General features: G+C 37.4%; 3 protein-coding genes across 3 annotated transcripts in view; all 3 read left to right on the top strand.

Annotated features, from left to right (window-relative positions):
* Positions 1-488: 488 nt before the first annotated feature.
* On the top strand, positions 489-6,382 carry LOC121996678 (calcineurin B-like protein 1). The gene is made up of 9 exons (XM_042550719.1): positions 489-639; positions 709-860; positions 2,159-2,241; positions 3,470-3,529; positions 4,376-4,484; positions 4,558-4,610; positions 5,455-5,535; positions 5,612-5,724; positions 6,057-6,382. The coding sequence occupies exons 2-9, from the start codon at positions 782-784 to the stop codon at positions 6,118-6,120; spliced, it is 642 nt and encodes a 213-aa protein (XP_042406653.1). The 5' UTR covers positions 489-639; positions 709-781; the 3' UTR covers positions 6,121-6,382.
* A 355-nt stretch (positions 6,383-6,737) lies between these two features.
* Positions 6,738-9,830, top strand: LOC121996677 (putative casein kinase II subunit beta-4). Its single transcript, XM_042550718.1, has 5 exons — positions 6,738-7,195; positions 7,349-7,567; positions 8,674-8,783; positions 8,860-9,025; positions 9,501-9,830. Exons 1-5 carry the CDS (start codon positions 6,985-6,987, stop codon positions 9,629-9,631), a joined length of 837 nt encoding a protein of 278 aa, XP_042406652.1. The 5' UTR covers positions 6,738-6,984; the 3' UTR covers positions 9,632-9,830.
* Positions 9,831-10,522: 692 nt separating this feature from the next.
* LOC121996676 overlaps positions 10,523-18,694 on the top strand; it is a 47,951-nt gene continuing 39,779 nt past the window's right edge. Inside the window, exons 1-3 of the mRNA XM_042550717.1 lie at positions 10,523-10,761; positions 13,835-14,004; positions 14,104-14,878. Coding sequence (XP_042406651.1) covers positions 13,938-14,004; positions 14,104-14,878 — 842 coding nt within the window. The 5' untranslated portion in view covers positions 10,523-10,761; positions 13,835-13,937. The remainder of the gene's footprint in view (positions 10,762-13,834; positions 14,005-14,103; positions 14,879-18,694) is intronic.

Below are 18,694 nucleotides of genomic sequence, written 5' to 3'. Positions count from 1 at the left end.
TGTTTATACCCACCCACCAATTGGCCATCGGCGCTCGTCCGGCCCCGGTGTACGTCGCTCTCTCGTCGACCATTCCTTGGTGTTGGGGGACCGCCGTTCCGGTCGAGAGGATCCAAATTCCAACCAAGCTAGGGCACTCTCGTAGAAGGGAAAAAGGCGCAAATATTGCTACGTTTCGCTTTCCTCCTCTCTTTCTCTCATTGTCTCTGTCGCCAGTCTCGTCGCTTCCTTCGGCGAAGTCATCATGGAAGCCCGTCAGGTCGGCACTTGATAGAGATCATTCTAGGGAGGTTTAAATTTTTTTTCCTTTCCGTTCTGATTGTATCCTTGTTTTTTTTTGCACTCCCTTTCGAGTATCAAGACTGTCATTAGGTTTTTTTTTTAATCTCTGTTTGTCCCTTATTGGTATTTTTTTTAACCTTGTACGGTTAGATGATTGAGAAAGTAGGTTGTTTTCTTGTGGTTTTTATTTTTTATTTTTATTTTTTAATGTTTTAGTTGGCATTTGGTCGTTTTCGAGCATAAAGCTTTAGCTTGATCTATTGTTCGCCTTCGATTCTTCTTTTTGGTCCCTGAAAAAGGCTTCTGCTTTTTTTAATCTAGGGTTTATAGTAGTTGTGGAGATCTAGAAGATATTTGGTTTGATCTTTTTTTCTGTTAAATTTGATGAATGTAATTTTTTTCTTATTTTTTTTTTGGTACTTTTAGATGACTTGGCTGGATCATCGAGAAGGCTGCGTGCTGTGAATTCAAGGTCTAGGGCAGTTTATAGCTGTTCTAAATGGGCTGTTTTCAATCAAAGGGTCGAAGGCAATTCCCAGGATACGAGGACCCCGTTTTTCTGGCTTCTGAGACAGCATGTAATTAAAATTTATTCTTGGTTTCCTTATCGTTGGAAAATTCAACTTCAGATTTATGAACGATAGTTTTAGCTTTCAACCCTGAGTTTTATCTTAGTTTTTGATTAAAAAAAAATTGAACTTTGTTTTTTCCAGATTGACTGCTGCAGAACTTTAGGCATATTGAAGTGATCACATGTTTTTGATCTAGGTGTTATCTTCTATTAGCGACACTGGGATGGGGTTCCATTAGTGAAAATTACTATCTTTCATTTGTAGTGAAGAGAGAACACAAGTCCTCCTTGGATTAATTGAGAAGAAAATTCAAATTTTGTTGATAGATGAAGGAGAAGTTAATGTTTGAGATTAAACTTGCCTTGAATATTACTGTAAACACATTACACTTTTCCCTACTCCTATAAACTTGGTCTCACTCAAGATAAACTCATTCCTAAATACTTGGCCCATGGTGGACCAACGCCCTAAAAGAACCAATTAGAAATGTGACAATGTGACTTATCCTGACAATTATCCTGCTCTTGTTGATTTAGAACTGAAGTTTTGTTCAAGCACTCATCCATAGTTGAATTGGTTGCTGAAATGAGAAAGAAGCACATAACATCTATTCTCATGCTTAATAAAATTATTCTATTTTCTAGATCTCATGCTTGATGTGTTTCAATGAGTAACAAAATTATGTAGCCAACCAAAAATAGTTCCCTGTTACTAATATATGTGGTCATGGTTTGAATTATAAACTTTAGCTTTCTTTTTTATATGTGGTCATGGTTTGGATGGTATCATATTGTGTAAATTATTTCACGATTTCCATTGTGCGCCATAGCTGGTAATTGGGTAGGACTCAAAATAGGTTATAGTGAGTCAAAATTACCATGTTAAGTGGATTCCTCTCATGCCACTAGCCTAGATTTTCTGATCGATGTCTTTTCTATTGTCTATACTAGTGGAAGGGATGGAGCTCGCACAGAGGGGGGAGAAAGAGGATTAAGAGAATTAGGATTTAGGGTGGTGGGGAAGGGGGAGGTCACACCATTGTATCAAACTGCTTATGTATTGTATTATTGCTGTAGAAATACTACAGCCTAGTCAGTGTGGTATAAGTTAAGATCCTCATGCACCACATTTATGGGTCAAGCGTATTGTGATCTAAACTGCTATTCTTCTTACTGCTTTGATTTGTTTGTGTGACAATAATGCACATGGAGATTGCTAGATGCCATTTTACTGAAATCCAGTTCTCTTAGTATTCTTCTGATGGAACATAAGCTGGAGTATTCATGTATGTTCTACTGTTACAGTCACTGTCAGTGAAGTTGAGGCATTGTTTGAACTTTTCAAGAGCATTAGCAGTTCTGTAATAGATGATGGATTAATCAACAAGGTAAACAAGATTCTGCCATCTGTTCCTGCTTTCTTCCATTATGGTTATGTTCCTGAGCGTTATTTTCATTGATGAATTGTTATTTTCATAAATATTCTGGATTACTGACTTTTATAACTAATTTTATCATTTCATGTTCTCTTGAATGACTAGATAGGATTATGGTTTCCCGTTTTCATTGCCATAATTACCAAGTTTTCCCCTCTTAAAACATAATGCTCAATGTTGGTGCTTCTTAAATTAAGCTGATCAAAGATGACATTATGACGCTGGGAGTGTACACGCCATTCATGTACTCCTTGCAACTACTTGAAATGCTATGTAAATGTAATCTTTCTGAAGATTAACCAGTTGCAGCTGGCATTTTTTCATCCACAAGGACCACAGCAATCAATGTGACTAAAGACTCAGGTCTTTCATAGTTTACTGGCTTTGTAAAGATTTCTGACATCCCCAGATGAGATTCTGTGTATCAATATTTGAGCACGTAGTTACTAATATAATTACTTTGCAGATAATTTATATTTGATATACAGCTACCAAAAATGACAATGTTATCAGTTGACACTATCCTGTATTTCAATGAACGTAACCAATTTTAGTCCCTTCGAGACGGTCTAGTGGCTAGCGCATGAGGTATTGCCACCATGAGGTCTGGGGTTTGAATCTCGGCATAGCTGAGGTAAATGCCTCTCTCATGTGCCGTTCATTATTCCAAAGGCTAGTAGCCACCTGTGATTTACCTTCTCCGTGTTGGCGGAGGCGCTGGGGGCGAGCGTTGTCGCCTTTTGCCACCATGAACGTAACCAATCTTTCACTCATTCAATGAAATTTCAGCAAGCTAAACCAACACTCACAACATCAGCAATTTGCTTGCTGCTTTATCAAAGTGAGTTGAAGATGAGATATCCATAAGTTTATCTCAGTTAGTGATGCCAAATGGCCATACTTAAACATTTCTTAGGTTGGTTGGTGACGTTTGTCTTATCAATAATTACATTTTTCCTCTTTCTTGTTTTTTCCCTGTTATTTCATGTAAACTTGCTGTATATTTATATTTTCAGTAGGGCTCATGTTCTGCATACCTTGTATAGCTAGTTAGTGTATGCCCTTCTTGCTAGTTGCTTTGTATATGCTGATTATGTAATGCTGATCTGTTGAGGTTTCCCTTGTAAAGTAACAAATTATTTACTATTTAGAGTGTCTTGATTACATGCCTTTTATGCAGGAGGAGTTCCAACTTGCGTTATTTAAAACTGGAAAGAAGGAAAATCTTTTTGCAAACAGGGTACTATGTTATAAAGAGCTCCTAGTTCATATTGTCCACATTGCTATCCAAAGTTATCAAGATCTGTTTTAATGTGAATAGGAATTTTATCAACATTGTTTCATTAAATGGTATGCAAATTTCTTGTCAATTGTGAATTGCATGTAATCTAGTATCATATTGTGATCACTAACACAAACTGCTTCCTCTTCAAGCTTTTCTTGTTTGTTGCCATGATTTGAGGATATTTAGGTTTGTGAAAAGCTAGAGAAAGATTGTCTACATAATTGTGAGATATCAACATGCTAATGAAATCTATTTATTTTTGATCAGATTAAGAATATGAATTGCAAAAATGATTATGCCTTATTCTGCTGGGAAGCATATTAAACCAGACCTTAATTTTTCCAAATATAACCATCTTTTTGGGGGCATGCCACTACGTTGTGGATTCTGACAATATGCTACTATATTGTAGAGGCTGATGACAGAGTGTATCCTGTTAATTTGTCACAAGATTCTCAAAATGACACTATATATATCTTTCTTCTCTTCTTGCTTTTGTCATTTAATTAATAAAAGATGCCATAAATTGGGTAAATTAGAGCTGTTCTTACATTTTCTATACTCTTTTGCTAGTTATCACTTACATTTTCTGGCAATATGCTACTATATTGTAGAGGCTGATGACAGAGTGTATCCTGTTAATTTGTCACAAGATTCTCAAAATGACACTATATATATCATTCTTCTCTTCTTGCTTTTGTCATTTAATTAATAAAAGATGCCATAAATTGGGTAAATTAGAACTGTTCTTACATTTTCTATACTCTTTTGCTAGTTATTACTTAGAAATTTTGTTTGCAGATCTTCAATCTATTTGATGTAAAGCAAAAAGGTGTTATTGATTTTGGGGACTTTGTTCGAGCGCTGAATGTTTTTCATCCAAATGCTCCACATGAAGACAAAGTTGATTGTAAGTATTTATGGGTTTTATGGAATATTTGAATCACTAGGAATCTTATTGCAAACTTCATTTTAATCTACAGTTTCCTTCAAGCTTTATGATCTTGATGGTACCGGCTTCATTGAAAGGAAAGAGGTATCTTGATGAATGGTTAATTGTTGATTAACACATGGATTATGGACAGTTGGTAGATGCTAGATACAACTGTATAGAGGACTTTATAAATTGAACTCTGACATTTGAATTTCAAATTTGTTTTATGTCTAGGTTTATTGATCTAGTTTTTCTATAGGTCTGAGACAAGCAATTACTCCTTGTAATATGCTTTAATGTTTTTGTAATGCTTTATGTTCTATTGCATAGGAGCGACACCTTCTGAGCGAAGAATTGGTAAGATAAGAGGAAACTATTTGAGAAAAGAACCAGATCAGTACATTTTACTGAAGTTGTAAATATATAGTTTGAAGACAGTAATATAAGAGCAAATTATCAACTTTTACCATGTAATAGAATTGGTGAGGATAAACATTGGCTGCAGAACCCTTACTATGGTTTGGTAGACTAGATCTCCCTCTTAATAAGCCTGTTCTTTCTAAAATATTCTGGTTGGCTGTTTCTTGCCAGATTTTGTATCAACAACTGCATATAGGTTGAAAAAATTAGTCCAAAGGAAATGGCTATGCGTTACTTGCTATGGAAGTATTTAAGAACACTCCCAGCAGTTGTATATCAAGATTAAGATGGAAACTTATGAACTCAATCCTCATATCTATTTCTTTCCTTCTTCTTTTCAATTTCTATATTCTGTAACTCCTGCTGGATCATAACATGCAAAATGCACGGCAAATGCTAAGTTTCCCAAATGAAGCACTAATTAAGCTCATGCATTTATGATTAATCTTATTGATTAATGCATTAATCTTCTGTTTTATTTATGATATATTCAAACATGGGCCTTGCCATTTAATCTGGTTGGCAGGTGAAGCAGATGCTGATTGCTCTGCTGTCTGAATCAGAGATGAGATTGGCTGATGAAGTTGTGGAGTCAATTTTAGATAAGGTTTGTTGCCACATCTGATTTCACAATTGCAAGAAGTTAGCAAAACCTCTAACAATTCGTACATTTTCTTGAACAGACATTTCAAGAAGCTGATGCTAATCAAGACGGAAAAATAGATAAAACAGAATGGGAAAATTTTGTCTCTCACAATCCATCGTTGATGAAGATCATGACCCTTCCATATCTCAGGCAAGTGATTCTGCTGTTAGGAAGTAAACTGTATTGCTGAGGATTCTTTGTTCAATGATTGATGTGTTCCTTTTCTATACCTTTCGTGGTTCCGCACAAATACCAAAATTATCAAAATGATAATTAAATCGAAGAATCTGCTTATCGCCTTTAATTATCACAGAAGAATTCTGTTGATGTTTCTTCCATATTCATAAACCATTTCTTGTTCATGTTCAAAATTAGCTGAAAATTATCCTACATTTGGAATAGTCAATATTCGATTTGGATTATTGATACATGTGCAAAAGCACTTCACTCTTAACTCGATGTGCGACAAATCAAATGTGCAGGGACATAACTACAACTTTTCCAAGTTTTGTGTTCCATTCTGAGGTCGAGGACATTGCTACCTGAAGAATATTGTGTTAGCGTAGACTAGGAGTTTATAAGACAATAGGCAGCTGCTATCCCATGAAGAAAAGGATCAAACTAGCAATGAAATGATCGTCATTCTGCAAAAGTTTTCCAGCCAAAAGCTTCATGATACATTTGTGTATTAGATACGCACAAGCTTCCAATATTTCTATTATCCATTTGGAATGAACTGAGTGCTTTGGATTGATAGTGTTGTTTAAGTTTTTTCAACGAGGTTATACAAATTTTTTATTTCTGAATTTGTTCTTTGAATTTGAATTTTAATTCTGAAGAGCACATGTGACCTTTTTCTTTGTTTTTTTATGCTCAATTTACTACCATTTTACGTAATTCTTCGAGATGTGCTTAGAATAATATACAATTACGTGAAATTCATACTAAAGAAAGATTAAATCTAATGAGAAATTCACAGTAGGTAATCAATATATTATATATTTATTGGGAAGAAAATTCTTCGCTCGGATTTTGCCCAACTTGGACTTGAGGGAAGCTAAAAAAAAATACACGGCTAAAATGACATGACTACGTAATGGGCCGGGTCATGAATCGCAAAATTCCACGTACAGCCGTACTCGTTATTAGATCGCTACCGCTCGTTCATCAAACTTCGTCCTCTCCCCCGTTTCTCTTCCGTGAGAAAGAGCCGGAGATTTGTACCAATATCCGCTTCTTCTGCCTCGAATTCCTTCTCCCGTTCATACAAATCAATGGTTCCATGGCACCAGTTATGGTGATTTCTTCACACCATAATGGTTTCGATCGTTTTCATTGCGTAATGGCGCTTTGAATCAATTTTGAGCTGTGGTTTGGGATTAGGGTTGGCCTGATCGGCCAGTGGGAGATATGTACAGGAGCGGGAACGGATCCAAGGTGGAGGCTGGATCCTTGGATCGGAAGCGGATCAATGATGCGCTCGACAAGCACCTAGAGAAGTCCTTGCCGTCGGCCTCAAGAGGCTTGGTTGGCAAGGATAAAGACAGGCTCCCACTAGCCTCTTCAGCCTCCGGGAAGCAGCCGGAACACCTTTCCGTCCCAAAAAACAAGGGTTCCGACGGTAAAGTTTCTTCCTTGAGAGGTCTACTTTTGAAAAAGTTGATTTGGAACCTTATTTTGGGACATTAAGCTAGAATCAATGAGTAGTCAATCTAGATATTGGTAGAGTTTTGTCTGTGCTTTGCCTAAATTTATTTTGCATATGTTATCGCAGAAGAGTCAGAAACAGATAGTGAAGAATCTGATATCAATGGTTCTGACGGGGAAGACACATCTTGGATTTCATGGTTCTGTAATCTAAGGGGGAATGAATTTTTCTGTGAAGTTGATGAAGAATACATTCAAGATGATTTCAACCTATGTGGAATAAGTAGTCAAGTTCCTTATTATGATTTTGCTCTTGATCTGATCTTGGATATCGAGTCTTCTCATGGTAAGCTTCACTAATGCGTCTACAGAATTTCATGAATGAACACTATTTTTCCCATCTGAATTTAAAAATAGGTACATTGTAGATATCTACCTTTTCAATTTTATCAATATTTTTTTTTGTTCTTTTTAGTCCTTCATTCCATATTTGGCGAAATACAATGAGTGGATAATCATTCTTCCCTATATTCATGTTTTGAAGACATGCACCTTATGTGCTAGTCATTATTCCAAAGGCTAGTAGCCGTCCGTGATTTATCTCCTCCGTGTTGGCCCTGGGACGGGTTGGCGGGGGCGATGGGGGCGAGCGTATTCGCCTTTTGCCATCATGTTTTGAAGACATGCATCCTTTATCTTTTATTTAGTTTTATTTTTTTCATGTATGTTTTTGTTCCCAAAAGTTTCATCAACCAATGTGAGCAGAGAACATAAATTGCTGGACACATGTTCTGTATACTTCACTAGCTTTGCCACTATTACAAGCTTAACAAATATATATTCTCTAAGTTTCATGAAAGCACACTGGTCAACGATGCTCTCTAGAGAGACTAAAGCATTTACTGACTAGAGAATTGCTTTCCTTGTCATGAGTAGTGAAAATTGTTTCTTGAACATTGCAAATTCTTAATGTTGTGTCGAACAACCAATAGATTTTGCATACATAACATTTGCATGCATGACATCTAAAAGCATAGTAATGAAGAATAGTAGTATGATAGATTAAGTGCATGGCCCAGATACGTAGCATGATAGATTAAGTGCACGACCACATACTTTTTTTGTTTGTAGATGTTTGAGGAAGGGGAGCCTTGATGCAAAAGTTATTGCTGTGTGACCTAGAGGTCACGGGTTTGAGTTTTGGAAACAACCTCTTGCAAAATAGGGTAAGACTGCGTAACCCTTCCTTGACCTGCATTGGCGGGAGCTTCGTGCACCGGGCTGCCCTTTTTTGTTTGAGAATGCCATATAACCCTTCTCTGACCTGCATTGGCGGGAGCTTCGTGCACTGGGCTGCCTTGTTTGAGAATGCCATATATGTGTCAATTTCATATAAGCTTTTTTGTGCATATATTTGTGGATAAATCTCTCCCTGGATTTCAAACTGACCAGGAGACATGTTTACTGAGGAACAAAATGAGTTAGTTGAATCAGCAGCAGAGATGCTCTATGGCTTGATACATGTTCGATATATATTAACTAGTAAAGGGATGGTTGCCATGGTAAGATCTTGATGCTGTCAATGTTTTATCATTACTTAATTGTTCAATTGTGATGACATAATTAGTGGCAACCTAGCTAGAGAAATACAAGAACTATGATTTTGGAAGATGCCCTCGAGTTTACTGTAGTGGTCAACCCTGTCTTCCTGTTGGGCAATCAGACATTCCTCGATCAAGCACTGTGAAGATTTATTGTCCTAAATGTGAAGACGTATACTATCCAAGATCGAAGTACCAAGGCAGTATCCTTTCTCCAACTAGTTACTTAATTTTCAGTTATGTTTGTCTATGATAAGTGTTGAAACCAACTGTTTCCCTAGTACAATATTTAACCTTCTAAATTTCAATGCATAATAATTTATTTATGGTTCTTGTCCTACAGTCTATTGATGTTAAGAGAAATGGTCCATATGTTCTTATAGCAGAGTATAAATTTAGCAGTAACGCATATGTGAATATCTGAGAAAGTATTTTGCCTCTTAAGAGTTTCAGAATCATCAAATATCCTCCTGTGTTTTCAAACTCTTGCTATTTCACCTCTAATCGTTAATACTGTTATTTTACTTGACGGAAAGTGATGAGGCATATATGTGGGGTATGCAACCCATGCCATTATTCTGTTGTATTTTGATGATTTAAAAACTCAAGATGAAGTGGTACGAAGTTATCCAACTGCTAAGCTGCCCTATGAAAGTTTCCTTGACCTTGCTTGCACAGATATTGATGGAGCTCACTTTGGGACAACGTTCCCTCACTTGTTTCTGATGACATACGGGCACCTCAAGCCGCAAAAGCCATCTCAACGGTACGTTCCAAGGGTTTTTGGCTTCAAACTTCACAGGCCATGAGGAACAAGTCAGGCAGCAAGATGAATCATATAGTAAACTCCTGACTTCAACCAGCATCAACTATTCTCTCCATGATTTAGGGTATTTACTTTGTTGAGTTGCCCTATCACAGCATCATTCCGCTTGCATCTTAGTCCTGTTAAAGCTACCGAACGACTATAACATCGTATGGTTTATTTATTCTATGGTTTGCCATATATATTCGTCTTTAAGATCTCGTCCTAAGTCTTATTAGTTACTTTCCACACAAACCGATAGTTCAAATAACACCCAAAGATAGGGTATGGCTTCATCATCAGAAGTATGGCTTTACTTTCTTCCCTTCCGCTTAGTTTGGTTTCAAAATGGTCCGAGTGATGCACAAGAATGAACAAAATGATTTAGTTACTCCATTGCGTCTCCTACTCATAGATAGACAAGGTGACACAAATACATAAAAATGATTTATTTGAATACTAGGAAATAAAGCTGACCACATTAATTGGGAATTAACAAAATGGAATAGAGCAATTGAATTAAGGACGTTAAAGTTAAACGATTGATAATGAAACACAAGAGAAGCATTAATTAAGGATAAATGGGAAGGAGCAGCGGGGTTAGGAGAGTAACGGAGCTGACCACATTTTTTTGTCTCTATTTCTACTATGGCCCAAAGTCCCGATTAAATAAAATTTTATCTTCGTGAACTAATCAAAATTTATACATCGTCCAATGCAGGGCAGCAACTTAGTTATTTTTCTGAACGTAAAGTCTATATTCTGACGTCCAAATCGGACGACGTCACAGTAGATAAGCCACAGCGTGTAGAGGATCTGATCGTCCACGTGTAATACACGTGCAGATCCCAGCAACGTATGACAAGTATATGCGAACTTGCGAAGGAAAGCCAGCTCTCAGTTGGACTAACGCCGAGACCAGGAGAGGAGTGGAGAGAGAGGAGAGAGAGGGAGAGAGAGAGAGAGAGAGAGAGAGAGAGAGTCTTCAGCGAATGCCTATCTATAAGACGGGGGCGGCGAAGACGGAGCACAGCCGGCTGGAGAACTGACGTCCAGAGCGGGAAGGAGAGCCGCGCCAATCTAGGGTTCGCATCGGTCGCGTGATTTTGTTTTCTTGAATCGGAACCGGACGAGGTGAGCTTGTTCATCCTCGCCGATCGCTTCTATTTTCTTGATGAGGTGGTTGTCGGGGCGATGCCATTCGGCGTCGCATTTTTTTTGGGATCGCTCGTTCATTTTCCTTCGTCAATTTTTTTCTGATGTTCGCTAGGTCTTTTAATCGCACGCTTGTCGGATTCACCCTTTCGATGTTCTCTCTCGCTCCCTTCGTATGGTTTACGAACTGTGTATTCGGTACTTCGTAGTGTAGCTTTTGGATTTCCTAAAAAGTTTGCTGTTTATTGGCAAAGGATAAGATAATAAGAAGAAAATAGGACCAGAATTTTACTCTCCGAGTGTAGTTTTGGTTCCATAAAATAGTTTTAGCGTTGATCGAAGTCTTGTGTCATCTCACTGTTTGGTGTGCGATCATGTTCAACTAGCGAATAAGGCCAGAATTCAAGCGATGAGTGGAGACTATATTCTATTCTCCCTCTCAAACTGAAGGTGCTGCAACTAGCATCTTCAGTTTGCATTCATGATTCAACACATGAAGTTATTTTAGACGCATGAAGTAGATGTTTGGCCTGAAAGATGAAAGATGATCTATTGAAAACCTTCAAGATTACAGGATGCTTGCGAATTCTCAACCAATTAAAGATTTAAATCAATGCACAATGTCAGATTGAACAATCCACTTGGCCTGGATGAACGAACTACACCTTTTCACAGGATTACACGATAACTACTGTACCAGTACTTCCGATTTACTGCCCCCACTAGATCAAAAAGCTCTCTTGGCCTATTAATGCCTGTCTGAGCATTTTCACAGGATTATGGGATAATTGCTACACTAATGCAGCACTTTTGAATTACTTGTTTTTCTCCAATCGTTTATCTGCATGTTTTTGCAGCATTGTTGAATAACTAAGAATCGTCTGATGAAGTGATTGATAATGTGATTCATCGGATTGAGAGGTGCATTGACAGTGGAAGATTCTGATCTTCAGTTCAATGTGCCTAATCTCTGAAGATAGTCATGAGATAGCCAATGACGGCATGGTTGATGTTTAAATTTGCTGATGAAAGACAACCGTGAAGACACAAATCAATTTGGGAAACACTGATGAAGATGGAGTAATGAATGCCATACGCTGTGAAAAGATAGGTAAAAAGTGACAGCTGGACCAAATTACCTGAACTTATCAAACCGAGAGATTGAGATTATGACTCCAAATAACTTCCTTTTTCTTAATAGTTTCTTTTCATTTGCTCTGGTTCAATCAACCATAATTTTCCTTCTAACCAAGGTTGTTTTCGATTTGCCTCCTTTTCATCAACTACCTATTAATAGTGTAGTTCATCATCTGCCATTATATGCATAAGAACCCATTGATGATGTGGTCACATAGATGTCAAAAAGATGCAAGTAAAAGTTGGTGTCTTAGTAGCACACAGTATGCCCTTGCTATGATGATCTCCAATGCATTTAAATATGTGCAGAACTTGTGATATGCTTTGGGAAGCTGTAACTGGAGGATGACTGGCTTGCCGGTTTAGTCAAAACACAACCAAGAAAAGTAGCTGGTGATGGCCTAGGTTGGAGACATGATGTTGCCAGAGACAAGTGCAGAATCTAGGAAGTTTGTCTTTCCCCTTCATTAACTCACAACAAGAGGACAATAGAGAAGGATCTTCTCCCAGGTTGGAGGTTGGCGTTGACGCCTCTACAAATAACATTGACAAAAACCTGGTTCAACAGGAAGTTATGGAGTTCATCACCCTTCAAGATTGCATGAATATCTTTTTGAGCAGATTTGGTTCTTTGCAGCCACAACAAGGCAGGATCTACTTAAGCAAATCAAAGAACTGGACAGTCATAGGGATCAACAGAATCAATCTAAATATGACTAGTTCCCAGTGTTTTGAATATGACTTTGATGAAGTTTTTTCAGTGCTTTAGTATGTAAAATCTCTCTCTCTCTCTCTCTCTATATATATATATATATATATATATATATATATAGGGAACTAAGCATTCACCTACTCAGTTTTCAATTAGTTACAAGTAGTATTTACAAAGACACCAAGAGTTTTAAGCAGTCCTGAAACAAATCTGCTAAGTTATTACAATACTTGTCATGCAGTATCAGAGAAGTTGTGAGCACTACTCAGCAATGTGGGAGCTCACATAACTTGGATAATCTTTAGATGTGTCATGAACACCATCAAGCAACTTGGACCCAACCTCTTCAGAGCCAAGAGCAATTTGGACCAAATCTGCATAAACTCTGGCATATCAGAACTGAACACCATCAAGCATCGAAAGTGCTAGATGCTATGAAGCCTTGCTTGAATAGAGTTGACCACGTTTCGTTTCTTTGCCCAGATGCCGAGCAGCATCCACCCATGCTCTAGTCGATGTTCAGCTCATTCATCAGAAAAGAAAGAGCAGAGCACATAGCGCCATCCTGCTTGAACACATGGACAGTAAAGAAAATGTGATACCTGATATTCCTCAATCTGCTAGTGCACAGCACAAGAATTCCCCAAGTGTTACTCCCTTTCTTCTGAGTATGCCCTTAGTATTTAATCTACCATACAAAAACTTTAACCTTAATTGCAGAGTTGGAAAACCAGATCACCTTGTTCCAGGGATCCTCCAAGCTCCCCTATGCATCAAGAACTGATATGGTCAGGAAATAGAAAAATTTCCTACCAAACACCTCCAACTAGCTTCAACAAATTGCCCCAGGTCCAAACTTCTCACCATTCCACGTAGGGATAGCAGTTCTTGATAAGGAATAGACCTGCTGAATATGAGTCCTAGTTGTATTCCTTATGAGAAACAAAAGCTTGCTTAGATTTTCAATCTTGTGGTCTGAGTGTGAAACATCTTCACTGTTCTAACTTTGCTTAGGAGACATGCTTTATTTAGATGATCGAACATTTTGATTTTGAACTACTAAATAATTTATTGATGCTTTTTGAAAACTCTAAATTTTTCATTCGAATAGTGTCATCCATTTTGTAGTTATATTTACTTGTCTATATATTGCTCAGAAACATTTCTATCAATTCACCATCTATGGAAATGAACAATTGATAGGCCGAGTCTGCTAGTGAGCAGAGGATGCATGAGCATCTGAAGTTCCCTGTTTGTACAGAGGGCGCATCACCGTTGAGAGCACCTAGCTTTTCAAAGCTATCTCATGCCTGAAGCACTAGAGAAGAGGAATCTCCAAACAAATAAGCAAAGTCTGAATTTCAGTGTTTATGGTACGAAGGCAATCAGTTTGCTAAGTATGCAGTATGCTTGTTTAATTTTTTTCCTGTATTCCACTCTAAAATTTGGGTGTTTGTGGTGGTATCATGCAGGAAAATTTTGTATTTTTATACTTTTACTTGGACTTGAGCATTCTAAGGGTATAAGTTCTGGAACCCTGTTTCCGGATTTCGTTGGAGCATACAGTGAACACCTAGTGTATGACAATGAAGATCCGTTCTGTTTATCATATGAGGATACTTCTGTCTCTTGTCAGGAATTAAAAGGATTTGGAACTTTCAATACAACTTGCCTACTAAACTCAAGTTTGTATTTAGATGGAGATCTCTGTGTATATGGGTCAGGTAGCATTGAGATTTCCCCTCACGTTTCCATCACATGCCTTATTAAAGGATGCTCTGTTATCTTTCACATGTCTGGAAGCATTAAAATTAGTGAACATGCAAACATAGTAGCAGGCTCTGTTAGGTTAGTTGCTAAAAATCTTGCTTTGGATCACCATGCTACAATAAACACGACATCCTTGGGTGGATCACCACCTTCCCAGACAAGTGGCACCCCTATTGGTTATGATGGTGCTGGTGGAGGCCATGGGGGTCGTGGTGCTTCTTGTGTAAAAAGTAACAAGACTAATTGGGGCGGGGATGTTTATGCATGGTCAACGTTATTTAGGCCAAGGAGTTATGGGAGCAAGGGAGGTAGCATATCTGCTGAAAACCAATATGGAGGTGATGGTGGGGGCTGCATTCTCTTCAACATTAATGATACATTGCAATTGGATGGATCAGTTACTGCAGAAGGCGGACAAGGAGGTCTCAAAGGAGGAGGTGGATCTGGAGGAAGCATCATTGTCCATGCATTCAAGCTGTGAGAATCCCTGCTGCTCTATACAAACACTTTCTATTTGCTTTCTGTTATCCTTCTAGGTTTACTTGTGAATTTTGATAGTTGCCTCTATTGGAATCCATATGCTTGTGAATTTGATATTGTAAGATTTTAGTTTCTTGTCAATAATATGATATGTTTAGTAGCGCTATTCATCTTTGTTTGACATTAGTTGCAGGCTTTTAGAAAGTATATGCAGGCAACATGTTGTCGGGCTAGTGCATAGTTCATGTCTTTTATGGATGCAGATATATTTACAATCATTGTTGAATTGTTTTTTGCCATTGCATTCATCTTGTTTCAACATTAGATGCAAGCTATTGGAAAGTGCATTATAGATAGGAAGCGTGTGGTTGCGTTTACACTTCTTGATGCATATGTTATACTAAAGCATTTGCAGATGAATTGCATTCAATTAAGAAAAATATTTTAGTATTAATTGCATTTGGGAAAACGTAATTTTTATAATTAGTAAGAAGTTTCTCAAAATAAAAAATTATATGAATAATTTATTATAACAAAATAGAAATCATATTCAAGTTTCTAAAGCTTATCTGTAAAACTTGTTTTTTCTAAACTATTCTCTTTATAGCAGTGGATCTTTTCCCTTATAAATGCCTCAGTTCTTTATTAAATTGAATATGAATTTGTTTGATCCAGTTGGTTCGTTTGCCTTTTTTTCCCTTCTAGTCTATCTAATCTATTTCAAGTTGTGTAAAGTTTGACTTAATTAATAAACTAGCTTAATATTAGCAATAAAATTTGAATGTGATTGACTATATGTTTATGCTGGTATTTCTGGTGCCGTGAAGCACTGGGTACACATTTGGTGCATATGCAGTTGCATGAAACACTTTTGAAACATTATTGGATTCTTTCTAGTTAGTCCATCTGCATCTGTTTATTCTAATATGATTCATCCTCTCCCTGTAGAGTTCTGAGGATGGTGACTGTCCTAATGATTAAAGAGATCGGATTTTTTTATTTTTTTATTTTTAAAGTTGATTGCATTTTGTGTTCTTTGAAATTGTTGCATTTTTAAGCAACACAGTTTCACATCTTCATTTCTTGTTCATATTTATGTACAATTTCAGAGTTGTTTTCTATCTTGAGAACTTACCTTGGAAATTCTTTGTAAAGAGTCATGCAGCCATTACTCTTCTCTTATATTTTCAGGAAAGCTAGTTATCATGTTTGACATTGTCTTGTAATTAGGGAAGACACTCCATGTTCTAGTAGTGTTCTGCACTACTTTAAGATGTGATGCTTATCGAGCTCAGAGCAATGACCAAAGCAAGAGTCCAACCTTGTGATTTTTTCCTGTATTCTGTTCAATAACAAAAACTACCATAAGATCTGAATAAATGAAAAATCTATAAATTTATATGGGTTAAGCGTTATGTAAGACTCCTTTCATCCCAGCCCTTGATCAACTCTTTTCTACTAGATCTTAAATGTGCATCATGCTAGTTGCATGCTTCTTGTCACAAAAAGTAGATATAAGAAACAAAGCTACGTATGAAAGTGTGTATTTCAAGGATGCTGTTGCATTGTTTGCCCATTCTCGGAATAACTGACCTTCACCTTGGGTTCTGCCTTCAAGGGATCTTCAGGATCAATTGCTTTTCTCTTGAGCATATAAGGGATCCACACAAAGCATTTGTTCCCAGTCACCAGTTGCATATTCACAACAAGATTCTTGTTCACCCTCAACAAGAGTTTCAATTGCTGATCATCATTCAATTGACAGTCCAGGCGCATCATCTTGGCATATCAAAGCGTTTACATTTTCCATTTTTTTTTGCTGTTATCTTTGTTCTTCTCAGTTTATCGAAGTGCACACAGATCAATCAGTAACAATTGTAGTCAGTGGTACCTCGAGCATAGAATCAGTGATCATTGCTTTCAAGTCTGACATTTGCCTTTCATGCATCAACTTTGATTGTTTGGATCATTGTCACCTGTGGCTCTAGGTGTTGATGGTAACCATCTTCTCTCTAATGTTGTGTTCTAATGTGTTCCTGATTCCTTTCGAACATGAATTACTGTCCTTAATTCCATCACCAAATGCCTCTCTCATGTCTTTATTCAATTAATTATACCATTAAAGAGAGGTTAGTTTCTCTCTCTTTCTCATTCAACATCATAACCTCTCTATTCCATCATCTTCTCTCTTCCTACATGTTTCCTAGTTGCTCTTCTAATGGAGTACATGCCAATTTTTTTTCTTTCACTCGCTTCTACCCTCTTTTGCTTCTTCATATTTGATGTTTGACCTATTTTTCGTCTCTATATTTAAAATACATTAGAATTTTTTTTTTTTCATATTTGCTTACTCCAATCCTTGGGGGTATTAAGATTAAGAGGTACTAAGGAAACTAATGAATTAGTAATACCTTCACCAAGCTTCTCATCTTATTTAGAATATTTTTCCTATTTTGACTAGCTAAGCACGAATGATATCTACTATTCAGTTCCAAACTGTTAGTATATGTACACCTTAGAGAATGCCAGAATAAAACTTTCAAATTGCATATTGAACTATGCTGATGACACTTGACATCTGATGATGTGGCTACATTAGAATTATTTATTCTTTGCATCACACCTTATGATGTGATATCACTGACCACCATATATAATGACATTATGCATGACAAAATCGCCCCCACGGGTTAGCTGAGATGGTAAGTGGTAGGGTTGATGACACATAAGGTCTAGGGGTCGATTCTCAGGGTTGGTGGGGCGTAAATCCCTACAACCCGTGTAAAACTCACCCCACCTACCATTTGCCTTCTCAATCACCATGATTTACCTCCTCCGTGTTGGTCCTAGGGCGGATTGGCGGGGGCGTTGGGGGCGAGCGTATTCGCCTTTTGCCACATTATGAGGCAGATTGGCGGGGGCGTTGGGGGCGAGTGTATTCGCCTTTTGCCACATTATGCATGACAAAATCTGATGCTATTGATTACTTCTAATCTCATTGTCTCTTAATTGCTTTCTGTGATGTCTGATGGTATGTGCTTTTGCTTGCCAAGTAGAGTACCCATCAAACTCCTGGGGACATATGTAGTCACAACAAAGAAAAGTTTATACTTCAATCAAACATCCTAATAGAGATCCCTCATATTTCTGTTGAAGTCTCTACCATCGGATGAACACTTTGTCTATCTCTTATGCTAATTGCTCCACCCTCTACAAAGACCTACATGCATTACTCTAAGAATTTGGCAATCTACACTTTGATACCACTTGTACATCACAAATATTCTAATACCACTTATTGTGTCGAAAGCTGCACTACGATTGCTTGTCAAAATCAATACTAACAAAAGAGCATTGGTAAGGTTACTTTCTATAAAAGAAGATACTGGAAGTCATGCCTTCAAATGACCCACTCTATATGGAAATCCAATTCTTCTAGAAGGTATAATCTTCAGTATTGTGAATCAGTGCGGTTGAATCTTTCTCCTGTGGTAGAAAAAAAACAAATGCACAATGAAATAACAAAAACAATACAAGGTGGATCAGTCTTAGTCTACTCCATGGAGAAAAGATATCAAGTGTATATAATATGCGAGCAAAAGTAGGCTTCTTGCCACCTCATTGGGCTACTACACTGGCCGACCCTTCTTGCTGTAAAACCCCAAAGCTTTTGGATAATGTCAAGTAAAAATACTGCTATTATCTTTAGGAAGGACTAAAAAGAAATGAAAGATTATGGAAGCTAATTCATTCTAACACTAGTATGTATCCAAATCATGCAATCAAAAAATGTAGCACTTGAAAAGTTTGTCG

Source organism: Zingiber officinale, chromosome 6A (genome assembly GCF_018446385.1).
Source record: "Zingiber officinale cultivar Zhangliang chromosome 6A, Zo_v1.1, whole genome shotgun sequence".
Taxonomy (NCBI): domain Eukaryota; kingdom Viridiplantae; phylum Streptophyta; class Magnoliopsida; order Zingiberales; family Zingiberaceae; genus Zingiber; species Zingiber officinale.
Note: the sequence above shows the minus strand (reverse complement) of the source record. Positions and strands in the feature narration are given on the sequence as shown.

Coding starts and splice junctions, on each gene's coding strand:
- LOC121996677 (XM_042550718.1), top strand. CDS start 6,985: ATGTACAGGAGCGGGAACGGATCCAAGGTGGAGGCTGGATCCTTGGAT. Junction 8,784..8,859: donor GTAAAGGGATGGTTGCCATG/GTAAGATCTTGA, acceptor GTGGCAACCTAG/CTAGAGAAATACAAGAACTA. Junction 9,026..9,500: donor AAGATCGAAGTACCAAGGCA/GTATCCTTTCTC, acceptor TTGCTTGCACAG/ATATTGATGGAGCTCACTTT.
- LOC121996678 (XM_042550719.1), top strand. CDS start 782: ATGGGCTGTTTTCAATCAAAGGGTCGAAGGCAATTCCCAGGATACGAG. Junction 861..2,158: donor TCTGGCTTCTGAGACAGCAT/GTAATTAAAATT, acceptor CTACTGTTACAG/TCACTGTCAGTGAAGTTGAG. Junction 3,530..4,375: donor AAAATCTTTTTGCAAACAGG/GTACTATGTTAT, acceptor TTTTGTTTGCAG/ATCTTCAATCTATTTGATGT.